Source organism: Rana temporaria, chromosome 12 (genome assembly GCF_905171775.1).
Source record: "Rana temporaria chromosome 12, aRanTem1.1, whole genome shotgun sequence".
NCBI lineage: Eukaryota > Metazoa > Chordata > Amphibia > Anura > Ranidae > Rana > Rana temporaria.
The window spans coordinates 146,461,760-146,479,648 of record NC_053500.1 but is presented as its reverse complement, the minus strand read 5'-3'; the positions used below and the strand labels follow the sequence as shown (position 1 = coordinate 146,479,648).

Here is a 17,889-nt window from a genome sequence, read left to right as displayed (position 1 = left end):
CTCCCTGCTTCTCGGCGGCCAATCTGGAGTCTTCTCTTTTTGGCCAATCAGAAAACGGTTCTGATTGGCCGGATTGAGGATCAGTGTTACAACAGCAAATATTAATTCGCTGTTGTAACACCTTGTCCCAAAAATGTGTCAAAATTGTTCGAAGTGTCCGCCATAATGACGCAGTCACGAAAAAAATCGCTGATCGCCACCATTACTAGTAAAAAAAAAAAATGCAATAAAACTATCCCCTATTTTGTAAACGCTATAAATTTTGCGCAAACCAATCGATAAACGCTTATTGCGTTTTTTCTTACCAAAAATAGGTAGAAGAATACGTATCGACCTAAACTGAGGATTTCTTTTTTTTATATATATATTTTTGGGGGATATTTATTATAGCAAAAAGTAAAAAATATAGCATTTTTTTCGAAATTGACGCTCTATTTTTGTTTCTAGCGCAAAAAATAAAAACCGCAGAGGTGATCAAATACCACCAAAAGAAATCTCTATTTGTGGGAAAAAAGGACGCTAATTTTGTTTAGGAGCCACGTCGCACGACCGCGCAGTTGTCAGCTAAAGCGACGCAGTGCCGAATCGCAAAAACTGGCCGGGTCCTTTAGCTGCCTAAAGGTCCGGGTCTTAAGTGGTTAAGGGAACAGGATAAAACATTTTTTTAGGGTAACACGCTTTAAAGCAAGTTGATGAGGTTGGGGAGACGGAGGGGGCGGGACCAAGGAAGGTTAAATATAAGCAAAATGTATTAATAAAGCAAATTATCTTTTTTCTCTTTACAACTTTAGCCTTTTGTCCAAATGGACATCTTTATTGGAGGATCTGCAGGCGGCCATGCTCCGGATATTTCCGCCGGCCACAGTGGAGGAATGGCTGGAAGAGAACGCCTTGCCGCATTACCAGCAGCTTCAGGAATTGGTGGAAGATCTGAACACCGCCATGGACGTAGGAGGCGATACGGCGCAATAATCGGATCTGAGACAACATACGTGTAAAGTGATTGATGGGGGATCGATATTTTATTTACGATATCTTAAATGTATATTAGGGTTGGACCGAGTACAAGTACCGATACTTTTTTTTTTAAATGTGTCCCCAAATGCCCACAAATGCAGCCATGTCCCCCCACAAATGCAGCCATGTCCCCCCCATATATGCAGCCATGTCCCCCCCATATATGCAGCCATGTCCCCCCCCCATATCCAGCCATGTCCCCCCATATATGCAGCCATGTCCCCCCATATATGCAGCCATGTCCCCCCATATATGCAGCCATGTCCCCCCATATATGCAGCCATGTCCCCCATACCTACATGCTGCCGCGCCGCCGCTTGGTTAATACGGGCGGGGAACATTACAGCTTTCATTTGAATAGCTGTAGTTTTTCGCGCTGCGTATAGACACTCCCCCTTGCTCGGAATTGGACAGTTCACCCGACCAATGGGAGTGTCTATACGCGGCGGGAAACACTACAGCTATTCAAATGAAAGCTGTAATGTTCCCCGCGCGTATTAACCAGGCAGCGGGGATGCGGCGGGGGGGGGGAGGCGAGTATCGGATGAGGCATCGGGGGCATTTGCGGGAGTACAAGTACTCCCGCAAATACTCGGAGTCGGTCCCGATACCGATACTAGTATCGGTATCGGGACAACCCTAATGTATATGACACAATCTTGCACAAGCGGTCTGTTATGAAGGACGTCGGATGACGTCCAGTCAGAACGGTAAAACCCCGCCCATCCGTTAGTCCGCTATATGCCGGGGGCGAGAAGGTATTAAAAAGCCACAGATGTGGGAAATTAACATTTATTTGCCATTGTAACCCGTGTGTGCCACCTTGTGTGTCTGTACCAAGGCCAAACATTCCGGGGGATGGAAACTTTTTATCGGGGACATCATTTGGGGATTTCTGTTATCATTAGGATTTAAAAAGGGGCCAAACAACTCCGTGATAATAAATGTCTTCATATCATCACTATCCGAAAATAAAAGAGTTTTTTTGGCATGATCCGGCATATTTTCAATAACAATGCCAACATTTCTGCCAGGGGGTGCAAGCCTTTGGGCACAACGGTCTATGTGAAAGCCACAGCGCCTCCTCAAGGTTCCTCTGTATACTGCGGTCCTATCTCTATAGTTCTGAGTCTCCACAATTGGAGCACATCTAGTCAGTGGATAAAGGGCAGGTTTGTCTGGGGGGGGGGGGGGCATTCCTCCTCTGCACAGCTTGTTGGCTGTATATCGTCCAGGACCAGCTTTCTGGTAGTGACAGCAGTAGACCCAGGGCCGTCTTTAATACTGATTGGACCCTCCCGAATATCAACTATTTGAGGGCTGTGCGGGCTCAAGGGGCAGCTGTTTTGGGCCACACAACAATGACTGGGCCCGGGGCAGCTGTGTTAAAGACGGCTCTGGGTAGACCAGGCCTGTGGGGGTATGTCAGCACAGCTATTTTACACTCTCCCCTGGAAGCTTATGTGAAAGGGTGAAAACATAGGAGCTCAATTATGAGCGTTGTCGCCTTATAACAGGAAGTGCGTGAACAAGGACCTGCAGAGGATGATCCTGAGGAGATCAGATATAGTGACTGCAGGCTCCTGGGGAGAGCAGATATAGTGACTGCAGGCTCCTGGAGAGACCAGATATAGTGACTGCAGGCTCCTGGGGAGATCAGATCTAGTGACTGCAGGCTCCTGGGGAGACCATATATAGTGACTGCAGGCTCCTGGGGAGACCAGATATAGTGACTGCAGGCTCCTGGGGAGAGCAGATATAGTGACTGCAGAGTCCTGGGGAGAGGAGATATAGTGACAGCAGGCTCCTGGGGAGACCAGATATAGTGACTGCAGAGTCCTGGGGGGATCAGATATAGTGACAGCAGGCTCCTGGGGAGAGCAGATATAGTGACTGCAGGCTCCTGGGGAGAGCAGATATAGTGACTGCAGGCTCCTGGAGAGACCAGATCTAGTGACTGCAGGCTCCTGGGGAGACCAGATCTAGTGACTGCAGGCTCCTGGGGAGACCAGATATAGTGACTGCAGGCTCCTGGGGAGAGCAGATATAGTGACTGCAGGCTCCTGGAGAGACCAGATCTAGTGACTGCAGGCTCCTGGGGAGACCAGATATAGTGACTGCAGGCTCCTGGGGAGACCAGATATAGTGACTGCAGGCTCCTGGGGAGACCAGATATAGTGACTGCAGGCTCCTGGGGAGACCAGATATAGTGACTGCAGGCTCCTGGGGAGACCAGATATAGTGACTGCAGGCTCCTGGGGAGATCAGATATAGTGACTGCAGGCTCCTGGGGAGAGCAGATATAGTGACTGCAGGCTCCTGGAGAGACCAGATCTAGTGACTGCAGGCTCCTGGGGAGACCAGATCTAGTGACTGCAGGCTCCTGGGGAGACCAGATATAGTGACTGCAGGCTCCTGGGGAGACCAGATATAGTGACTGCAGGCTCCTGGGTTTAGCCCCCCCCCCCCCCCGAGATCCCAAATAAAAGTCGCCTGCTGTTTATCAGGATCATCTTTTAATACTTTATTTGCTGTATAAAAACATAATATTTAATTACACACACTGGCTGCATAGTTTCAAGTAATACAAAGTGATGACTTGTTATCAAAGGGTCCGGCGCGCCAAAACAACGCGCATTTATCCTTCTTGCCCTGATCTAAATTAATCCCTCCCCTTCCCCCCATGGGAACCTCAATCTGTTGGTTGTGGTGCCGCTGTTTGTTTACATCAGATTAGAGCTTGATTTTTATGGGGGGGGGTTTTGCTGACACATAATGCTCATACATCTTCGGGGGGCACAATTTGGCATGTTCGCCCCGGGCTCTAGAAGACTTTATCTCGACACTGTGTCTATGGCTAGTTCTAGCCTATGGGTAACACAGGCATTGTGAAGGCGCTGGATGTAAACAACCATTGGCGCCATACTGCGGTAAGTAGGCATCTGTGGAGGGGAAGTTGGGGGGGGAGGGGGTACTTAGGTCAGCGGAAGGGGCAAAAACAATGAGCACACTTTGTCTTAAAGGACACGTACCCTTTTTAAGCATAAATTATACATAAAAAAAAAAAAAAATTCCTACAACTAATACTCTCCAGCTTGTGGCCAGAGGCCCAGAACCCTGCGCATGTTTGTAACAAGCGAAACGCGTACCATATCGATCAAACGTGATTTCCATAAGCGCCGAGTCACGGACGTTCCGTTTTTATGTTTCCGTTTTCTTTTTATGAATCCCAGCCAGCAAAGTCGTGCCAACATTGAGAAGGCAGCGTAAAGCTGGCCATAGGTGGGTCCGTTCCTTCATTTAACCAGTGGCGTCTCATCCATAAGGGGCGCCGCCCACCTAATCTATGTGCCTAGCCACAACGCTTTTTTTTTAAGCATGTGATTAGAGCCAGAGGCTCTAATAGGCTTAAAAACAATAAGGGTGGGCTCGGGGTGCAGGGCATTGTGCCCCGAACCCACCCACTTGTGTGACAATAGAAAATTAATATTCGCTAAAGTCTTCCCAATTTTCCTCCCAGCCAATCAGGAAGCGGGTCCCGAGACCCGATTGGCTAGGGAGTCAGAGGAATAATGCCCAATTTTTGGCCTCTAAAACAGGAATAATTGCCCCATCGTCGGCAAGGGGAATAATTGCCCCATCGTCGGCCTCGGCAAGGGGAATAATTGCCCCATCGTCGGCCTCGGCAAGGGGAATAATTGCCCCATCGTCGGCCTCGGCAAGGGGAATAATTGCCTCATTAGCACGGGTGGGGCCCATGGGCTCGAGCCCGGACAAGCCCAATGGTAAGTCCGGCTCTGCTAGACGGCACCACATGAGGAACCGAGAAATCAAACATGGAATATCCATTGCCGGTGAGCTCTGGTGGAAGATACTTAGGTGGCCCCGTAGTCTACAGATCCACAGAACCAGACTGGAGTATTTCTTCCAGAAGATGTAACACTGATCCACAGAACCAGACTTCCAGAAGATGGAACACTGATCCACGTGTCCATTTGGTTTGCGTCTTTAAAAAAACATTTGGAATTGAACGAAGGCACATCCATCAAAAGGCACAGGAGGTAAAGCAATAAAAATAGTGCAAAGAATAATTTGGGTAAAAAAAACACAAATAATAAAAGAAAAGTTGACCAGCTTGATGGACCGCAAAGTTTAAGGATGTGGTCATCGCAAAAGCATTCGTGAGCTGTGATGTCACCAGGTGGGCGGGTTATCTGTTGCCATGGGAGATTATCTTAGACGGGCGAACAGCTCACGTGACACAACTTTCCTGGGGGGGGGGGGGGGGGGGACTCATTCGTCATCCTTGTCCAAGGCTTCCTCGCTGTCGCTGCTCTCCTCGTCTATCCTGGAGTGGAACCCCGCCAAGTCTAGTTCCAGGAAGTTGGTCAGGAGTTTGGCCACGGCTTCCACGTCACTACAGGAGAAAGATTTTAGGATATAAAATATTAGGCAACGCAAACCTTTGCCCAATGGAGAGTTTGGAACTATAGAAGCCATTCACAAAGCTTTACACAAGGAGGGGGAAGGGCCTAGAGCCGCGCAATTCTGGCCAAAATGAGAATCGCTATTTTTTTTGCTTAGAACAGTGATCTGCAATTAGCGGACCTCCAGCTGTTGCAAAACTACAAGTCCCATCATGCCTCTGGGTGTCATGTTTGTAGTTGTCAGAGTCTTGCTATGCCTCATGGGACTTGTAGTTCTGCAACAGCTGGAGGTCCGCTAATTGCACATCCCTGGCTTAGAAGACAGATCACAATTCTCGCGGCGTAACATCATCTTTCACATTAAACAAAAAAATTGGGCTAACTTTACTGTTCTTTTTTTTGTTTTTTTTTATTCATTGAGGTGTATTTTTTCTCAAAAAATTGTGTTTGAAAGACCGCTGGGCAAATACAGCGTGACATAAAATATTTCAACAATCGCCTTTTTATTCCCTAGGGCATGGGTCTTCAAACTACGGCCCTCCAGGTGTTCAGGAACTACAATTCCCATCATGCCTAGTCATGTCTGTGAATGTCAGTGTGTTACAATGCCTCATGGGATGTGTAGTTCTACAACAGCTGGAGGGCCATAGTTTGAGGATCCTTGCCCTAGGGTCTCTGCTAAAAAATATATATACAGTGGAACCTTGGATTACGAGTATAATCCGTTCCAGGAGAACACTCGTAATCCAAAGCACTCGCATATCAAAGCAAGTTTCCCCATTGAAGTCAATGGAAACGAAAATAATTTGTTCCACATTGACTTCAATGGGATGCAATACCACATGCAGCCAGGAGGCGGGTGGGGGGACACCGGAGAGTCTCAAAAACTTCCGAAAAGGCCCGAGGACACTTCGGCTGACCTCGGCAAACCTCAGAAAGACTTCCTACTCGAGATTTGCCGAGGTCAGCCATGCTGTCCCCGGGCCTTTCCGTGGTGCCGATCGGCGACGTTTGTCTCCAGCGCCCCCCATCTCAGACCAAAAGCGGTACTGCACAGTGCTTTGGCCTGAATCCTGCTCGTTTTGCGAGACAACACTCGCAAACCGAGCCACGATTTTTTTTAAATGCAGTGCTTGAATTGCGAAGCACTCGTTAACCGCGCTACTCGCAATCCCGAGGTTTATATATATATATATATATATATATATATATATATATATATATATATATATATATATAATGTTTGGGGGTTCCAAGTAATTTTCGAGCAAAAAAATTCTGATTTTTAACTTTGGAGGTGTCAGAAAAACGTTTAGTGCTAGTTCACACCAGACGCAGTTCCGTGTGCTCTTGTTCCGCGTTTTCCACGTATTCCAATGGCTCTAGTTCACACCATGCAGTCAGTTCCCGGGGCAGAAACTGACTGTATTGGTGCAGAAAGAAAAACAGAACTGCATCTGATGTGAACTGGCCCTAAGACTTTAAGGGGTTAAACTTCCAGAATTTACACACAGAAGTTTTATCCCTTTGATGTAAGAAGGAAGAGTTACAATGTTTCTACTTATCTACTAACACAGACAATGTTGTTAAAAACTTGGCTGAGTGAGGAGAAAAGTCTCTACACTTGTTACATGAAAGAATCGGAAAATTCTGCATTAGAGATCTTGAGGTGAGGGGGGGGGGGGGGGGGGGGGGTTGAATCGAGATTGCGATTTTTTAATGATTTATTGTGCGGCTCTAGAAGGACCCTTCAAGGATCTCATTGGATTGAGCTGGAAATGACTCTTAACTCACCTCCGTCCTCCCAGTACTGCACTCTGGGTGAGCGGGTGGGATATTCCCGTCAGAAGACGTAAGACGAGAAGGTAGCCCTTCCCGAAATATTTCACTTTCTCCTCTTGGACGCTGATGTCTCTTATCTCACTGAGGAGAACCACCGCTGCAAAAAGGAAGAACAGCGAGATTTTACCGTCAAAAGGAGTTCATCGCGAGTGACAATTCACAAAATACAATCCGTGACCCCAAATGTCACCCGCTCCGGAGTGCAAAACCGACACCCCCTACCAACAACACCCCCTACCAACAACACCGACACCCCCTACCAACGACACCGACACCCCCTACCAACGACACCCCCTGCCAACAACACCGACACCCCCTACCAACGACACCCCCTACCAACGACACCGACACCCCCTACCAACGACACCCCCTGCCAACAACACCGACACCCCCTACCAACGACACCCCCTACCAACGACACCGACACCCCCTACCAACGACACCCCCTACCAACGACACCCCCTACCAACGACACCCCCTACCAACGACACCCCCTACCAACGACACCCCCTACCAACGACACCCCCTACCAACGACACCGACACCCCCTACCAACGACACCGACACCCCCTACCAACAACCCCCAACACCTCCTACCAACAACAACCCCGACACCCCCTACCAACAACACCGACACCCCCTACCAACGACACCGACACCCCCTACCAACGACACCCCCTACCAACGACACCGACACCCCCTACCAACGACACCCCCTACCAACGACACCATCTACCAACGACACCCCCTACCAACGACACCCACACCCCCTACCAACAACACCCACACCCCCTACCAACGACACCCACACCCCCTACCAACAACACCAACACCCCCTACCAACAACACCGACACCCTCTACCAACAACACCGACACCCTCTACCAACAACACCGATACACCCCCTACCAACAACACCGACACCCCCCTACCAACGACACCCACACCCCCTACTAACGACACCCACACCCCCTACCAACGACACCCCCTACCTTGTTCCTCGCCTCCTTGACACATCGTCAGCAATTTCTTGTACAAGCTGAATGATTTTAAGATGGCCTTCTTTTCCCGCTTGTCAAATATGGCTTCCTATAAAAATAAAAAGGAGGAAAAAAAATGAATTACTAAAAGGGACGGCTGGAATTAAAAAGCAATTGTTTTAAAAAAAAATTGAAAACCATTATCATCAGAGTAAAGGGGGCTGAATACAAATGCCCCTCCCCCCACACTTTTCACATATTTATTTGTATCGTTTTCCTTCCACTTCACAATTATGTGACACTTTGTGTCTCACATAAAATCCCAATAAAATACAATTTTAAGGGATATGAATTTGTTTTTAGGCCTCAATGGGGAGGAACTGTGCCCCATCCTTGGCCTCAAGGGGCAGGAACTGTGCCCCATCCTTGGCCTCAAGGGGAAGGAACTGTGCCCCATCCTTGGCCTCAAGGGGAAGGAACTGTGCCCCATCCTTGGCCTCAGGGGGAAGGAACTGTGCCCCATCCTTGGCCTCAGGGGGAAGGAACTGTGCCCCATCCTTGGCCTCAAGGGGCAGGAACTGTGCCCCACCCTTGGCCTCAGGGGGAAGGAACTGTGCCCCACCCTTGGCCTCAAGGGGAAGGAACTGTGCCCCACCCTTGGCCTCAAGGGGAAGGAACTGTGCCCCATCCTTGGCCTCAAGGGGAAGGAACTGTGCCCCATCCTTGGCCTCAAGGGGCAGGAACTGTGCCCCACCCTTGGCCTCAAGGAGAAGGAACTGTGCCCCACCCTTGGCCTCAAGGGGCAGGAACTGTGCCCCACGCTTGGCCTCAAGGGGAAGGAACTGTGCCCCATCCTTGGCCTCAAGGGGAAGGAACTGAGCCCCATCCTTGGCCTCAAGGGGAAGGAACTGTGCCCCATCCTTGGCCTCAAGGGGCAGGAACTGTGCCCCATCCTTGGCCTCAAGGGGCAGGAACTGTGCCCCATCCTTGGTGACAGTGGGGGGATTTTTTGTTTTGTGTTTTTTCATATCTTGGCACTTCCACCCTTCGTTATTTTACTTTGGGCTGGAAATCCACATGAAGAAAACTCTCAGGTTTGGATACAATGGACTTACCTCCCAATCTTCTAAATTCTGGATCGCCACAAAGAAACAACCGGCCACATAGAAGAGCTTCCATGCAAAGGAGTCTGGAGGAAAAACCACGAGAAGTCAATACAAAAAACAAACACCAAACCAAGAGAAAATCATTTATGATTCAAGATTTTTAAATGAAACGCGAGAGCCAATGAAAAATAACCGAATCTAAAAGGTGAAGAAGCCACTGTGGTGCGACTGGTAATCCCCTCCCCCCCTGTAGGGGGCAGAATTTCAAACTGCTAACCCTAGAAATCGGAAATCATTCCATTCCTGGGTGCGGGAAGAGGAGCTCTTGGCCCAAATTAACACCACTATATTACCAAAAGTATTGGGACGCCGGCCTTTACACACCAATGACCTTTAATGGCATCCCAGTCTCAGTCCGGAGGGTTCAATATTGAGTTGGCTCCGCCCTTTGCAGCTATTACACCTTCACCTCTTCTGGGAAGGCGGTCCACAAGGTTTAGGAGGGTGTCTATGGGAATGTTTGACCATTCTTCCAGAAGAGCATCTGTGAGGTCAGGCACTGATGTTGGACGAGAAGGCCTGGCTCGCAGTCTCCTCTCTAATTCATCCCAAAGGTGTTCTATCGGGTTGAGGTCAGGACTCTGTGCAGGCCAGTCAAATTCCTCCACCCCAAACTCAGTTATCCATGTCTTTATGGACCTTGCTTTGTGTGCGCAGTCATGTAGGAACAGGGAGGGGCCGTCCCCAAACTCCTCCCACAAAGTTGGGAGCATGAAATTGTCAAAGACATCTTGGTATGCCGACGCCTTAAGAGTTGCCTTCACTAGAAATAAGTAGCCAAGCCCAACCCCTGAAAAACAACCCCCCACACCATAATCCCCCCTCCCCCACACCATAATCCCCCCTACACCATAATTCTCCCCCTCCCCCCACACCATAATTCTCCCCCCTACACACCTTAATTCCCCCTCCACTAAATGGTTTGGACCAGTGCACAAAGCAAGGTCCATAAAGACATGGAGGAGCGAGTTTGGGGTGGGGGAACTTGGCTGACCTGCACAGAGTCCTGACCTCAACCCGATGGAACACCTTTGAGATCAATGCGAGCGGAGACAGCGAGCCAGGCCTTCTTGTCCAACATCAGCGCCTGACCTCACAAATGCTCTCCTGGAAGAATGGTCAAACCTTCCCATAGACACACCCCTAAACCTTGTGGACGGCCTTCCCATAGACACACCCCTAAACCTTGTGGACGCCCTTCCCATAGACACACCCCTAAACCTTGTGGACGGCCTTCCCATAGACACACCCCTAAACCTTGTGGACGGCCTTCCCATAGACACACCCCTAAACCTTGGGGACGGCCTTCCCAGAAGAGTTGAAGGTGTTATAGCTGCAAAGGGGCGGGGCCAACTCAATATTGAACCCTCCGGACTAAGACTGGGGCGCCATTAAAGTTCCTGTGTAAAGGCAGGTGTCCCAATACTTTTGGAAATATAGTGTATTAAAAGTGAACTAAAAAGCTGGACTTCCACTATAAGATAAAGGACAATATGTAGTCACGGGGAACTTACCTGTGCTGTAGAACGCAGCTGCCAGCCCCACCGAAGAGATCGCTAAGAGAGACAAACAGCTGTATTAATACACAAGTGATTCTTAAAAATCTGAATTGTTAGCGAGAAAATTACTTCGAACCCCCAAATGTTATATATATATATATATTTTAATTTTTTTAGCAGACGCCCTAGAGAAAAAAATGGCGGTTGTCGCTATTTTTTATCTGACAGTTTTTCAAAAGCAATTTTTTGGGGAAAAAAAGAAAATAAAAAATACATAGAACCACAGAAACCTAAAGAAAAGTAACAGCAGAAAAAGAATGAATAGTCCATCGAGTCTGACCGTTTTTTTGTTTTTTTTTTGGGGGGGGGGGGCGTGAACTTTGTTGTCTGGCTATAGGTTTAGGTTTATCCCAGGCATGTTTGAAGCTATTTACTGTTGACTGTGTCGCTACCTCTGCTGGTAGTTTATTCCAATCATCAGCTACCCTAACCCATTTTTTTTCTAACACCCTAGAGAATAAAATACCGGGGTTAGGGGAGCTATCACTCTTCAAAGTTCCAACGTATATAGTCGTGTGGCGGTCCGGAAGTGTAAATATTGTGTAAAAAACACAATATATAACCCAATACAGTCCTCCTGCCCCCCGCGGGCAGCCGTCAGTCCTCCTGCCCCCCTGCTGACAGCCGCCAGTCCTCCTGCCGACAGCCACCAGTCCTCCTGCCCCCCGCGGGCAGCCGCCAGTCCTCCTGCCCCCCGCGGACAGCCGCCAGTCCTCCTGCCCCCCGCGGACAGCCGCCAGTCCTCCTGCCCCCGCAGACAGCCGCCAGTCCTCCTGCCCCCGCCGACAGCCGGCAGTCCTCCTGCCCCTGCCGACAGCCGCCAGTCCTCCTGCCCCCGCCGACAGTCCTCCTGCCCCCGCCGACAGCCGCCAGTCCTCCTGCCCCTGCCGCCAGTCCTCCTGCCCCCGCCGACAGCCGCCAGTCCTCCTGCCCCTGCCGCCAGTCCTCCTGCCCCCCCCGCCGACAGACACCAGTCCTCCTGCCCCCGCGGGCAGCCGCCAGTCCTCCTGCCCCCGCCGACAGCCGCCAGTCCTCCTGCCCCCGCAGACAGCCGCCAGTCCTCCTGCCCCCGCAGACAGCCGCCAGTCCTCCTGCCCCCGCAGACAGCCGCCAGTCCTCCTGCCCCCGCAGACAGCCGCCAGTCCTCCTGCCCCCGCAGACAGCCGCCAGTCCTCCTGCCCCCGCAGACAGCCGCCAGTCCTCCTGCCCCCGCAGACAGCCGCCAGTCCTCCTGCCCCCGCAGACAGCCGCCAGTCCTCCTGCCCCCGCAGACAGCCGCCAGTCCTCCTGCCCCCGCAGACAGCCGCCAGTCCTCCTGCCCCCGCAGACAGCCGCCAGTCCTCCTGCCCCCGCAGGCAGCCGCCAGTCCTCCTGCCCCCGCAGGCAGCCGCCAGTCCTCCTGCCCCCGCAGGCAGCCGCCAGTCCTCCTGCCCCCTGCGGACAGCCGCCAGTCCTCCTGCCCCCCGCGGACAGCCGCCAGTCCTCCCTTAGCTGGTGCTAAATAAATTCTATGATAATAAAAAGTTAAACTCACCAACCAAAAGGGACCAAGAGCGGATGCTGGGGTTCCTCTTGAGGTGTATCCGGGTCCCCGACTGGCTCTCCACTTGCATATACATGGCTGCCTCAATCCTGGAAGACAAAAGAGAAGGAATGACCCCGGACCCCCAACACCCCCGTATGGAGTGCAGCCCCCTATCTGTGGAGGTTTTTATCTCCGGCATTCAATATTCGGTGTTGTGTAACGGCCACATCCGGCTTTCTGGTAAAGCTGAGCGAGGAGGAGGAGGAGGGGGAGGGGGGGTGACCAGGAAGAGGAACCAGAAGAGAAGGAGGAAGTTTTATTGTAGTAGAAGTTCTGCTCTGGGAACCAGCATGGCAGCCACTATTCACATTTTTGGGCGCCTATTAGAGCCTATGGCCGGTGTAATTCAGGGCACATGAATAGGGGGCGTCAGCGGCGACCATAGATTTATGCATTGTATGAATCTATCTATGGTGATAGAGCGGTGCCAGGAGAGAGGGGGGCGGCGTTCCTGCGCCGTTTACGAACGCACTGCCACTGGCTGAACCACCATTTATAATGCATATTTTCTTCTAATCATCCTTTGTTGCAGCGACTTCCTGTCTGCTTGTGTAATGCGTCTTAATCCAGGCTGACAACACAAGAGCGCCCCTGAGTGGCCAGGACAGAGCGTTGTCACCTTATTACAGAGCACGTTTCTTCGCCGCGTCACGCGGTCTCATATCAAATCTGTAAAGTGTCTGTAAAGTCTTCGGCTCCGTTCACGTCAAGGCGTTGCTATTTTACAGGCGTTTTTTGTACAGACCAATCTGTAATCTGCCAAAAAAAGAAGCTCCTGACGTTTGAGTGACGGGCGTTTTGCTTCAGGCGACAGAACAATCAGATGTGAACAGGGGCCAATGAAATGAATGGGATTTGTCTTGTTGGGCGTTATTAGAGCAGAAAAACGCCCAGAAATGCCTAGATGTGAACAGAGCCTTATAGCGGCAAAGGGTTAGAACTTCTGTCGGGCGGCCTTAGTCGGCGGGGCACCGGAGGGCGGCAGTCGGCGGGGCACTATCCCCCCCAATGACGGGACACTATCCCTCCCACTGACACCAATGATGGGACACTATTCCTCCCACTGACACCAATGATGGGACACTATTCCTCCCACTGACACCAATGATGGGACACTATTCCTCCCACTGACACCAATGATGGGACACTATTCCTCCCACTGATACCAATGATGGGACACTATTCCTCCCACTGACACCAATGATGGGACACTATTCCTCCCACTGACACCAACGATGGGACACTATTCCTTCCACTGACACCAATGATGGGACACTATTCCTCCCACTGACACCGATGATGGGGCACTATTCCTCCCACTGACACCAATGATGGGACACTATTCCTCCCACTGACACCAATGATGGGACACTATTCCTCCCACTGATACCAATGACTGGACACTATTCCTCCCACTGACACCAATGATGGGACACTATTCACCCCACTGACACCAATGATGGGACACTATTCCTCCCACTGACACCAATGACTGGACACTATTCCTCCCACTGACACCAATGATGGGGACACTATTCCTCCCACTGACACCAATGATGGGGACACTATTCCTCCCACTGACACCAATGATGGGACACTATTCCTCCCACTGACACCAATGATGGGACACTATTCCTCCCACTGACACCAATGATGGGACACTATTCTTCCCACTGACACCAATGATGGGACACTATTCTTCCCACTGACACCAATGATGGGACACTATTCCTCCCACTGACACCAATGATGGGACACTATTCCTCCCACTGACACCAATGATGGGACACTATTCCTCCCACTGACACCAATGATGGGACACTATTCCTCCCACTGACACCAATGATGGGACACTATTCCCCCCACTGACACCAATGATGGGACACTATTCCTCCCACTGACACCAATGATGGGGACACTATTCCTCCCACTGACACCAATGATGGGACACTATTCCTCCCACTGACACCAATGATGGGACACAATTCCTCCCACTGACACCAATGATGGGACACTATTCCCCCCACTGATACCAATGATGGGACACTATTCCTCCCACTGACACCAATGATGGGACACTATTCCTCCCACTGACACCAATGATGGGACACTATTCCCCCCATCTGACACCAATGACGGGGCACTATTCCTCCCACTGACACCAATGATGGGACGCTATTCCCCCCACTGACACCAATGATGGGGCACTGTTTACTCCCACATGTCACAGTGCGGCCCCCCAAAAGCCTGAAGGACAGTAAACTGGCTGTTTAGAAGGTTTGTACCCCCCCCCCCCCCCCCAATCAAATCCAAAATGATTGCTCAGATGCTATGGCTACATGTGTAACCATGCATTCCCGGGGGGGCATTGGGGGTGACCTGCGTCGTACAGGGTTAGCATTCCGCAGAATCGCCAGCAAATAAAATCGCCTTTAACCGATCCCAGCCCCCCTTTCCTAAAAATCCCGGATGCCGGAAATCGAAAACCAAAAATCCAACTGAAATTGTGACATCAGAATGTGAGACGCAGGGAGAGCCCCAGCCAGATGTGCCGGAGGGGCTGCAACAAACAAAAGGAAATCATCCCCTCCCCCCCCCCCTTCCCTGGGGAAGTGCAGGATACCAGGGGGCCCCCAGGGGCCACACAGCTCCCCAGTCCCTACAAATCTCCACCACTCACCTGCCTGCCTGAACCTCCAGCAACTTCCCCAGCCAGCCACACACTGCACAGCCAGAGGCATGCTGGGAGATTGGAGGAAACACCCTGGCTTCACCTCCACCCTCTGACTCCCCTCCAGTACCGCAATCCCTCACCAGGGGGCGCTGTCCACCTTCCATAACAATTTCAAATGTGCAAAAAAGAAACACTGGCCCGGATTCAGGTACATTTGCGTTTTATTTGCGGAGGCACAGGGCAACGATTTTGCCCTGCGCCCACGCAATTATTTTGCGCTGCCCTCGATTCACGGAGCAGTAGCTCCATAAATTGCGAGGGCGCGCCGGCAAAATTGCCCGGCGTAAGCGCGCGCAATGTAAATGATCCCGCCGGGGGCGGGAATCATTTAAATTAGGCGCGCTCCCTCGCCGAGCGTAGAGCGAAACTTTCCCGACGTGCATTGCGGCAAATGACGTCGCAAGGACGTCATTTGCTTCAAAGTGAACGTGAATGGCGTCCAGCGCCATTCACGAATCACTTACGCAAACGACGTAAAATTCGAACGTCGCGACGCGGGAAGGGCGGGTATACTTTAGCATTGGCTGCCCCTACTATTAGAAGGGGCAGACTTACGCTAAAGACGCCGTACGGAAAATCCGTAACTTGCGAACGCAGGGCTCGCGCAACTTTGTGAATCGGTGTTAGTATGCAATTTGCATACTATACGCTGATCACAATGGGAGCGCCCCCTAGCGGGCATCGCAAGAATGCAGCCTAAAATCTGCGTGGCATAAGAGCCTTATACCACGCAGATTTTAGGCTGCAGTCGGCGTTACGATGTTCCTGAATCAGGAGCATTAGTTACGCCGGAGCAAGTCAGCAATTGTGCCGTGTAACCTATGGTTACACAGGCGCAATTGCTTCTTGAATCCGGGCCCTTGTAACCGGCCAATGAGGAGTCAGCTACAGAGGGACACAGACAGCAACAAAAACCCAACAGAGGCGCCAAACTTTTCCTGATCCACTTAGAACTGAAGAAAGATTGTTGGGTTGTATTTTCGAGGGAGATTTACTAAAGGCGCCCCCAGAAGCTGGCGCAGCTGTGCGTGGCGGCCAATCAGCTCCTGACTTCCGCGCGCCCAATTTAGGCGACTTTCACACTGAGGCACTTTACAGGCGTTTTAGCGCCAAAAATAGCGCCTGTAAAGCGCCTCTCCTGTCATTCCCGAGTGCGTCCACATGGGGGCGTTAAAATACAGTCCTGCAAACAGCATCTTTGGGGCACTTTGGGAACCACGTATACACCCCTCCCACAGCGCCCCATTGAAATCGATGGGCAGCGCCGCCGAAGCAAAGTGCTTCAGCAGTGGCGCTACACGGGGGCTTTTAGCCCTTTATTCGGACGCTGTTGGGGGAAAAAGCTCCCCGCTAGCAGCTGAAAAGCGCCGCTAAAAGGACAGTAAAGCGCCGCTAAAAGGACAGTAAAGTGCCGCTAATACTAGCAGTGCTTTACCACCGACACCCCCACCCCCTCAGTGTGAAAGGGCCCTTAGCTTGGATCCTGGAAGCTGATTGGTTTGTATGCAGAGCTGCAGGAAGAGGAGAGGAGAGAAAAGAGAGGAGAGGAGAGAAGAGAGGATGGAGAAAAGAGGTGAGGAGAGAGAAAAGATAGAAGAGAGGAGAGGAGAGGAGAAAAGAGAGAAGAGAAGAGAGGAGAGAAGAGAAAAGAGAGGAGAGGAGAGAAGAGAAAAGAGAGGAGAGGAGAGGGTAGGGTTGCCACCTCATCCCTTTAAAACAGAACACATATGAATTACACAGGTTCTGTGGCTGATTAAGGTTGTAATTGAACTCAAGTGGAGCCTTATGTAAATTAAATCAGCCTCAGAACTTGTGTAATTCATATGTGTTCTGTTTTAAAGGGATGAGGTGGCAACCCTAGGAGAGGAGAGGAGAAAAGAGAGGAGAGAGAGAAAAGAGAGGAGAGGGGAGGAGAAAAGAGAGGAGAGTGAAAAGAGAGGAGAGTAGAAAAGAGAGAAGAGGAGAGGAGAAGAGAGGACAGGGGAGGAGAGGAGAGGAGAGAAGAAAGGATGGAGAAAAGAGGTGAGGAGAGAGAAAAGAGAGAAGAGAGGAGAGGAGAAAAGAGAGGAGAGGGGAGGAGAGGAGAAAAGAGAGGAGAGAGAAAAGAGAGGAGAGGGGAGGAGAAAAAAGAGGGGAGGGGAGGAGAAAAGAGAGGAGGGAGAAGACAGGAGAGAGAAAAGAGAGGAGAGGAGAAAAGAGAGGAGAGGAGAGGAGAAAAGAGCGGAGAGAGAAAAGAGAGAAGAGGAGAGGAGAAAAGAGCGGAGAGAGAAAAGAGAGGAGATGAGAAGAGATAGAAGAGAGGAGAGGAAAGGAGAAGAAAAGAGAGGAGAGGAGAAGAGAGGACAGGGGAGGAGAGGAGAGAAAAGAGAGGAGAGGAGAGAAGAGAGGATGGAGAAAAGAGGTGAGGAGAGAGAAGAGAGGAGAGGAGAAAAGAGAGAAGAGAGGAGAGGGGAGGAAAGGAGAAAAGAGAGGAGAGAGAAAAGAGAGGAGAGGGGGGGAGAAAAGAGAGGAGAGGGGAGGAGAAAAGAGATGAAAGGGGAGGAGAAAAGAGAGGAGAGTGAAAAGAGAGGAGAGGAGAAA

General features: G+C 50.8%; 2 protein-coding genes across 2 annotated transcripts in view; one reads left to right on the top strand and one right to left on the bottom strand.

Annotated features, from left to right (window-relative positions):
- Positions 1–1,104, top strand: part of HEXD (hexosaminidase D) — a 32,684-nt gene extending 31,580 nt beyond the window's left edge. The window contains exon 13 of the mRNA XM_040331143.1: positions 792–1,104. Within this exon, the coding sequence (XP_040187077.1) occupies positions 792–972 (181 nt within the window). The 3' untranslated portion in view covers positions 973–1,104. The remainder of the gene's footprint in view (positions 1–791) is intronic.
- A 4,192-nt stretch (positions 1,105–5,296) lies between these two features.
- On the bottom strand, positions 5,297–15,339 carry LOC120919120 (cytochrome b-245 chaperone 1 homolog). The gene is made up of 7 exons (XM_040331142.1): positions 15,256–15,339; positions 12,525–12,622; positions 10,946–10,987; positions 9,381–9,454; positions 8,278–8,374; positions 7,239–7,383; positions 5,297–5,434 (listed from the first exon to the last, which is right to left on the bottom strand). The coding sequence occupies exons 2-7, from the start codon at positions 12,607–12,609 to the stop codon at positions 5,311–5,313; spliced, it is 567 nt and encodes a 188-aa protein (XP_040187076.1). The 5' UTR covers positions 12,610–12,622; positions 15,256–15,339; the 3' UTR covers positions 5,297–5,310.
- Between the last annotated feature and the right edge of the window lie 2,550 nt (positions 15,340–17,889).

Excerpts from the sequence above, each read along its gene's own strand:
- LOC120919120 (XM_040331142.1), bottom strand. The coding sequence starts at position 12,609 with ATGTATATGCAAGTGGAGAGCCAGTCGGGGACCCGGATACACCTCAAG. Across the intron at positions 10,988-12,524 it reads CTCTTGGTCCCTTTTGGTTG|CGATCTCTTCGGTGGGGCTG; the intron begins GTGAGTTTAACT and ends TGTCTCTCTTAG. Across the intron at positions 9,455-10,945 it reads AGCTGCGTTCTACAGCACAG|ACTCCTTTGCATGGAAGCTC; the intron begins GTAAGTTCCCCG and ends TTTTTCCTCCAG.